The sequence below is a fragment of the Solanum verrucosum genome, unplaced genomic scaffold (genome assembly GCF_900185275.1).
Source record: "Solanum verrucosum unplaced genomic scaffold, falcon-dt-bn FXZP01000012.1, whole genome shotgun sequence".
NCBI lineage: Eukaryota > Viridiplantae > Streptophyta > Magnoliopsida > Solanales > Solanaceae > Solanum > Solanum verrucosum.
In genome coordinates this window covers 4,507,910-4,516,280 of record NW_026020063.1, presented here as the reverse complement: position 1 = coordinate 4,516,280, position 8,371 = coordinate 4,507,910, and the positions used below count along the sequence as shown (strand labels likewise).

General features: G+C 34.0%; 1 protein-coding gene across 1 annotated transcript; it reads left to right on the top strand.

The window, feature by feature from the left end:
- The first annotated feature begins 224 nt into the window (after positions 1-224).
- On the top strand, positions 225-6,750 carry LOC125823556 (protein GET4-like). Its single transcript, XM_049502918.1, has 12 exons — positions 225-429; positions 498-577; positions 650-728; positions 1,115-1,196; positions 2,945-3,101; positions 3,600-3,690; positions 3,980-4,063; positions 4,226-4,272; positions 5,502-5,630; positions 5,748-5,832; positions 5,952-6,029; positions 6,701-6,750. Exons 1-12 carry the CDS (start codon positions 382-384, stop codon positions 6,716-6,718), a joined length of 978 nt encoding a protein of 325 aa, XP_049358875.1. The 5' UTR covers positions 225-381; the 3' UTR covers positions 6,719-6,750.
- Positions 6,751-8,371: the final 1,621 nt, after the last annotated feature.

The following is an 8,371-nucleotide window of genomic DNA, read 5'->3' as shown; positions in this document are numbered from 1 at the left end:
TTTTGTATGACCTAATAAGGAAAGGGTGTCACATAAAATGGGACTGAGGGAGTATTAAATATTAGGAATTTAATTATATTAGGAAATTATACTTAACAATTTTATGAGGGTAAAAAAAATTAATCAACAATTCTAATGATGATTTTAATATAATATAGATATAGATAACATAGGCCTATGGCCAACTCTTGCCAAAATAAAAAATAAAAAAATTGAAATTTTATTCATGCTTTTCAAGACGTGATTTTAGCGTTCAATGCATGACTCCATTGAATAAGGAAAGTCCCATTTTTTGCTCCTTTTTGTATGGAGAAATGAAAAATAATCAAACAATTTTAACAAAACAAAAAATGCAATTGTTCTTCTTACTTATATGAAATCATGTTTAGGGAGAGAGTCAGACGAGTGATACAACCACCAGCTCAAGAGGTAAAACTTAACGATTAATCTTTACTTATTTGACCTCTATTTCTCTGATTTGATTTGCGTAAACGCAGAATATTGATAAGTTGGAGAAGGTTGTGAAAGAGGGAAATTATTATGGAGCTCAACAAATGTATAAGTCTACTAGTGCCAGGTAACGCGGTCATCATTCAATTGAATTTGATTGCGTGCTCATTATAATAATAATGTCTATATTTATTTTCAGATATGCCTCTGCTGAGAGATACTCTGATGCCTTGAATGTTCTTCAGTCTGGTGCTTGTTTGCAATTAGACAAGGCCCAGGTTAATGTTATGTTTTTTTTTCTCTTGTATGGTAAATTCAAAGGCGAAGCTAGAATTATAGTCTTGTGGGTTCTGAATTTTATATGAATGATAATAACTGAGTTCTAAACTTGATGTTTGTATATATTTGATAAATTTTTTAATAAAAATATACTATTGAGCAAAAGTTAGTGGGTTTGGCCTAACCTGTACCTAGGATTCTAGCTCCGCTTGGACTACAATCACTAGGATTCTTCTATTAATTATTCAACCTCTATTGTTGATCCTCTTCGAGTTAGCGTAAGGTCTGCTTACATTCTATCCTCTCTAGACCAGACTTGTGGGATTTTACTTGGTGTGTTGTTGTAACCTCTATTTTGATCTAGATTCTTCTTGTCATTTTCCAGATTACCTGTGGGGCAGAGCTTTCTTTGCTCTTTGCTGAAACACTTGCAAAATCAAAAGTTCCGTATGACGAAGACACTCTAGGTTAGTCTTTCCTATTCGGTTAACTTTTCTGTATAATGCATTTATGTTTGTACAAGAACAACAACATACCCAGTGAAAACCCTCTGAGTAGGGAATGCATTTATTTTTGTATTGTACAATATTCTTCCTAATTTTGTCATTATGCAATGTAAGAAAAATACAACAAAATGAAAGCAAAAATATCTTGATACCAACTAGTTTTGATTAAGATTTCGTCATGTTAAACATATAACTGCACCCGAGCTATTGAATACTAGAATGAAATGGGTACAAATTAAGCAAAATGATAGTGTAGATTCATATAGTTGTCCCCGACTAGCTTGAGATTGAGGTGTAGTAACAGTAGTAGTAGTAGTTGCAACCTAAGAACATAAATCTAATAACACTCTAACAGATAAAACACAAAATTAATCTAGAACATTCTAACAAATCACCATGTAGAACATTTTTAACATATAACTGCATTAGTTCTCCTAATTTTCAACATAAACCATCTATTACTTCTTTGCTCGATAACATAAAGACTTAATGGTGCATAGTGTAGAAATATCTTCGGATCTGCTGCTAAGGTGGAAACGTATAAGAGGAAGAGTCAAAGAAGAGGGCATGGAGTTTGTCATTTAGAATTAATGTGGAGAATATGATAGGGAAGGAATAGAAAAGCATTGAAGGGGTAGATAACTCCCTTATACATATTAGTAGAGCTTTGTTTTTTGTTACTTTTTTGCCTTTTGTCCGCTGTATTTTGGAGTAATTTTGATAGACTAGTTAGTACCGATGAAAAGATGCTCATTGTAGAGTATCATATACTTCTATGTAAGTCTATAATTTTGTATGCATCTTGCCTGCTGAGTTTCCCCTTTCACATCAATAAAATTTAACGTTATATAAAATAAATTATGACAAAAATGTTATCCATGAGACGGTGATGGGTCTCAGGCAAACTAATATATGCCTCACAAAGCGATTCTGGTGGAGATAGATCTAGATTGAACTCTCATTGTCAATGAAACATTGGATTTGGGATTGACTAGTGAAGTTTTGGAATTTTATGCTAGTTGAACATAGAAAAGGACTATGATCATGTTAACTAGGATTACATAATATATCTGTTGGCAAGAATTGGTTTGGGGGTGAAATGAAGACAATGGATCGTATATTGTGTATCCACTATGAGAATCTCCATCATGATCAAAGGCATTATTTCTCTTTATTGATCTTAGAAGAGGCTTAAGACAAGGTCCCCCCTTTATCCATGCTATTTCCTTTTGTAATGGAAGCTTTTAGTAGGCTATTAGAACAAGTGATTACAAGAAAATATTTCAAAGGTTTAAGGTGAGTGGCTGGATGGGAGAAAATATATCCATTTAAGTAGATAATTCATCTTTCCAACAGTTCCAAGTAAGTGATGGATAATAAACAAAAATCTTAAATTTCGAAAGTGTAATTTACATTGTACAAATGAAAGCAAAATACTGTTTCCTAGAATGGCAAGAAAGAGATACTAGCTCCTCTACAACTTAAGTAGCCAATTAGATCACAACTTGACTGTGTTGTTATATGAAAGCTAAATTAAGCTGGTGTTTCTCTGTGTTTGTTATTGTTTTTTCTCCTATTCCTTTTTTTCTTTAAAATGAGGATTCGTATAGTTGTTCCTGTCTTATTTGGGACTAAGACGTAGTAGTTGTTGTTGTTGCTAATTTAATATGGGGTTTTAAGTGTTGACATGGTTTATGCATTTTCCCTAGATCGTGTCAAGAAAATCTTCAAGAAGTTTCCTCGGCTTTCTGTGCCACAACATTTGGAGCTTGCAGATGACGATGACTTGCAAAAACTTTCTGAAGCCATTGCGGCAGCCAAAACACGAGTAGAAGGCTGTTCATCCTTTCTGAAAGCCGCTATCAAGTTAGATACTCTTTCTTTTGTTGCAGCCAATCCACGTATATTTATCCATGTTTATCCTTTTCCTTGAAAACACGGTTGTTTCAGTTGCTGAAGGAGTTGTATAGTAGCTTTATTTCACTGTCTAAAATGATATATTCATACGATACCATAGAACTCTCAGAAAGTAACACTATTGTTAATTAGGTTCTAATGGAGCTAGTTGCATAATTCTCATTTAGACCCTTGATGCAATAACTTTATCCTTGTGCTTGTAGAATATACCCTTTAACTAACTAGTCATGGTTCTTTTCCTTCAAAATAAATCATTTTCTCATAAGGATATCCAAATTCGTCGTGGCTCATGATTGTATTGTGTCTTTTGGATGAGATTGTTTACTCGAGGCTTAATTATTGTTGTTTAGCCTTTTGATAGAGTAGATAAGACTTTTCATCTTGTTGGAAGTACTTATTCCTTTTGCCATGCAGGAAGGTGAAAAACTAACTATGCTTTGTTTGTAGATGGTCAGCTGAATTTGGCGCTCATAGGTATGGATCTCCAGAGCTGCATGACATGCTGGCAGATTATATGTATTCAGAGTCTCCTGAAGTGGTACATTATACAAGCTGATGCTCTCTAGTTCTTGGTACCTGAAAGAAAAAGTGCCGGTTCTGTTCCATAAGTTATTACTTTCTTGATTTGTAACGGGAGAAATTAGGGCCTCAGATGACTTGTAAAACTAGTAGCTGATGGTAAAAATGATTATCTTGTCTTACAGCCTTGTGGCAGATCAGTTGGTAACTTATTTACCTGTGAAGATACTTGAGTTTTCTTTTGTTAGTGAACCTGAACTTGATGGGGATTTTCTTGCAGTTAACGTCGTCGCGTCCCTGCTTTGCAGGACATTGGTAAAGTATCTTTTCATTTTGTGAGAGGAAAGAACCCAAAGAAGTTTGCTTCAGCTCTTGTAAATTTCATGGGCAAGGTAAGCTTTTGCTGCCCTTACTATTATCATTTTTCTTATATCTAGCCATTACTGGACACATTAGGAAAACAGTTTTTGCAAAGTTTTTGTCAACAATGACCTATTAACCACATGTATGATATAATTTCAAATTTTGTATAACTCACAACATGTAACATGCAGTGCTATCCAGGAGAAGATGATTTGGCTATTGTGCGGGCAATTCTGATGTGAGTACATTTGGAATATGATTTAGTTCCTTACATTTGGTGGCCCTAACTAACCTATCCAACTTCTGTTGGTGGATATTCTGAACATTAAACTTCAAAAAACTATTTTTCAGTACATAAAGTACATGACTTCCTACTCAAAATGCATTTAAACTACTCTACACCGATACTGAATGACTCTACTGCTTCATTCGATCTCCCTCTTCTCTTGGCTTTCATGAACATCAGATTGCATGTACTCTGTTATCTGGCTTAGGTTTCTAACTTTTCTCAAAATACTGATTCAGAAGTTAATGTAACGGTAAAATGACTGGCAAAGAAATTTGAATATGGATAGACTTGCATTCTCAAAGAAATGTTACAAACAGGTCCCTTTTCTGCAAATGGATTTGGTATATCGAACAATGATAAACGTAAAATCAGATTTAGTAAAAGAAGTATGTAACAGCACAGAATAGCAGTGAAATAACATTAAAAACAAGAATAAAAGGATGAAGGAAGAGATACAAAGGGCTGTGGGTGCGGAATCAGCACGGCCATTGAACCACTCCTTCGAACCAGGTTCTCCTACTTAAAAAAATCAAGTATCAGTTCATAGTTGTCACATTTGAGTTGCTAAATCAATAGCGATAGAAGTTACTGTCACTTCTTAGTTGTAGCGTATGTTTGTTTTTATAGCAGTAATGATGTTTCTGCTAAACAAATAACTCAAAAGAAAAATAGTAGCAATGTTTAAGTCTTAGGTTTTTATCTCTATATTTCTCTCTATTACACGAATGCCCGGAATATATATTCTTTTAGAGATTTTCTTGGTCCTATTTGGTGTCTCAGATCATGGCATCATGTGTCCTGGCCGTGTTTATGTGCAAGAAATATCCCACTCAAATCCCGTTAAATTTGATGTCTGTGCTTCATGGGCAGCTACAACTTTAATTTCCTCCGTGCTAGTGAGAAACCTTTGGGTTGCCTATTGCCTAATAGTGCAGTCACTTGCATGCTCTCTTCGCCTTAGAGGAACTATTAGCGCTGTTAAGCCTTACATTCTCCATGAAAACCATTTGGGTTGAAATGACATTTAAATCCGCCTAGGCTATACGACTGTATTCCACACCATATATTTGTTGCCAAAATGGGACAAATAAAGGTACGAGTGACTAATTTTAATCTTTACCATGTTTGTTTATCTTGTTGAGCCTTTGGTTTTTATTGTTATCTCTTTGCTTTTGCAGGTACTTGTCTATGGGAAACCTAAGAGATGCTAACAAGCTCATGGATGAGGTGAAAATGGAAGTCGAATTGAAAAATCTTAACTTCCCTAGCTCAGAATTAACACAGTATGTGAACTATCTCCTCCTGACGTAAGTCCCAATCGTGCGTTGAACATTAATCAAATTTTCGTGTGCCAAAATTGCATCCTTCTGTACATGATTAATTAAACTGTCATTCACACTTCAAAAACTCAATTTATTATACAGGTTGCAGAGGGATGCTTTACCTTTGTTTAACATGCTGAGACAAACCTACAAGTCTAGTATAGATAGAGAATCTATGTTTAATGAAGTGAGTTGCTATCTCTAAAGGAGGCATTTCCATTCATACACTGGGATACTTAGTTATATCTTTTCACTTTCATATATTTGTCTGTTTTCCTCCTAATTTTTACTGTGTTTGTGGTTTAGTTGCTAGATGATATTGCAGAGAAGTTCTATGGCGTTCGACGTAGAAATCCTCTTGAAGGGATTGGAGATTTCTTTAAGGTAATGGTATTCTCACATTAGGCAGTTAGGAGTGTTAGACTTGAGTGGGTAAAAGTCTTACATTGATTGAGGAATGGATTGGTGGTCTCCTTATATAGACTTGGGCAAACCTCCCCTCATGAGCTAGCTAGCTTTTGGGGTTGAGTTAGGTCCAGGTGCCATATTTTTACATGGTATCAGAGTCAAGTTTATCCTCGTTTGACCTCTCAGCCCACGCTCCAGTGGACCCTGGGCGTGAAGGGGTATCCTTATATGGACTTGGGCAAACCTTTCCTCATGAGCTAGCTTTTGGGTTTAGTTAGGTCCAGGTGCCATATCTTTACATGGTAACAAAGCCAGGTCCATCTCCGTTTGGGCTCCCAGTCCACGCTCCAGTGGACCCTGGGCGTGAAGGGATATCCTTATATGGACTTGGGCAAACCTCACCTCATGAGCTAGAAAAGTCAGCTGACAAAGTGTTTCTTTCTTCGTGAGTGGGGGAAGAAGCACATTTTGTATCAGTTTGGTGAAAAGCAAACAGTTCCTGTTTTAGTCCATATATGTAGAGGCATTGCTTTGCTACAAAAACACAAGTGTGACTATAGTCTGATGGGAAAACACAATTCATGTATATAGGAAGTTTTAACCTTTTCCATGTCTGAGTTTCTGAAATAGAACTTTTAATGTTGCAGATGATGGGAGGAGATTAATGTGAAGTGATGAACTACATCTACATTGTGACATTCTCCCTTGTCTTAGCAAGTATCAATGCAGCAGATGTTTCTTTTTTTGAATCTATATTATGTTATCCATGCATCAATGTGTTGTGTTAGAAATGTTTTTTTTTTGGTGATACAGTTTGAGAGAGAAAAGAGTTTGATGGCACGTTGCATTCGAATAGGTTTAAGATATTGTTTCAGAATGTGAGATTTGAAGATGCACTATCTGAAAATTAGTATATGAAACAACAACAACAACAACATACCCGGTGTAGACGAACTTGGAATAAGAAGTTAATTTTGTACCTATCTCCTTGAGAAATTTTGTGAGTTTATGAAGAGACCAACAGTCTAACACGATATTAAGTCATCTGCAATATAGATTAGAAGTATTGATATCTCAATTTAAATCTTTTTGGATGGCAATACTTCAATGAGAAAAGTACGTGAAATGACAAACATCTAGACTATATTATCTAATATAGCTATAGTTTTAATTGTTTTTAATATGTGGCTACAATTTTGTGAAATTTTGCTATTCGATTTCCTAATTGTATCTAGAATTTGTATATTTCGGTCCCTGATTATATAAATCTAAAAATTGTATAATTTGGTTCGTGATTGTATAAATTTGAAATTTGTATAGGTTTAACCTACCTATTTGTATATGATTTATGAAAAAATCATAATACATTACCCCTGTTTGTATTTTGGCAAGCGAAATATACAAACGGAGTTCTGAAAATTTTCTAAAAGTATAAATACAAGATTTGTATATACTTGCCCTGTTTGTATATTCGCAAGTGAAATACTATACAAACCAAAACCTAGCTCCATTTGTATATGCTTTCCCTGAATGTATATTTGCAAGTGAAATATACAATTGGGCAAGCGAAATATACACACCGCAATCTCCATCGCAAATAAAACTATAGATATAGAGCCTTATTATGTCTATTATCTTTGCTATTTCTGAAATTTTCTCTACTTTAATTACTAGTGGTTAATATGTGAGATTAGGGGTAGGCATGGTATGGTATTAAAAATTTCAATTCGATAGTTTCAGTCTTTATTTTAAAAATCTTTTACCTACAATCTAGCCAAAAAAAAAATTAAATGCATGATTTTATCAATATTTTTAGAATATCTCCCAATATTGATGAACCCGTCAAATTTCTCATTTTTAAATGATTAATAATTAATCACAAACTTATTTGCTTTCACATAAAAAAAAATTAATTTCATAAACCAATTCAAATATTAAATAAATGCAAATAAATAAGAAAATATTGTTAGATAATCGATGGTTTCTTCAATAGTTTTCTCGAGATATAATTGACTTAAACACAATAATTTTGTCTAATTAGGATTATTTTCAAATATGTAAACTATGTAAATTGCTAAAAAATGATTAAACAGTAAAATCTTGATGGGAAGTCAAACTATACAATAACACAACTTACTTTCCAGTGTTAACCTATGCATTGAAAAGGAATATGTTTTGTATGCAATCATAAAAAATATACAAATAAATTCAAGTTCATTTTGTTTAATATAAAGGGGAAAAAATGATACAGTATTGCAGAAAAAGATCAATTTAGAACTAAAAGATGAAAAAAGGTTAATTTAGAATCAAGAGAAATA

Excerpts from the sequence above, each read along its gene's own strand:
- LOC125823556 (XM_049502918.1), top strand. The coding sequence starts at position 382 with ATGTTTAGGGAGAGAGTCAGACGAGTGATACAACCACCAGCTCAAGAG. Across the intron at positions 729-1,114 it reads TGCAATTAGACAAGGCCCAG|ATTACCTGTGGGGCAGAGCT; the intron begins GTTAATGTTATG and ends GTCATTTTCCAG. Across the intron at positions 4,064-4,225 it reads TTGTAAATTTCATGGGCAAG|TGCTATCCAGGAGAAGATGA; the intron begins GTAAGCTTTTGC and ends TGTAACATGCAG.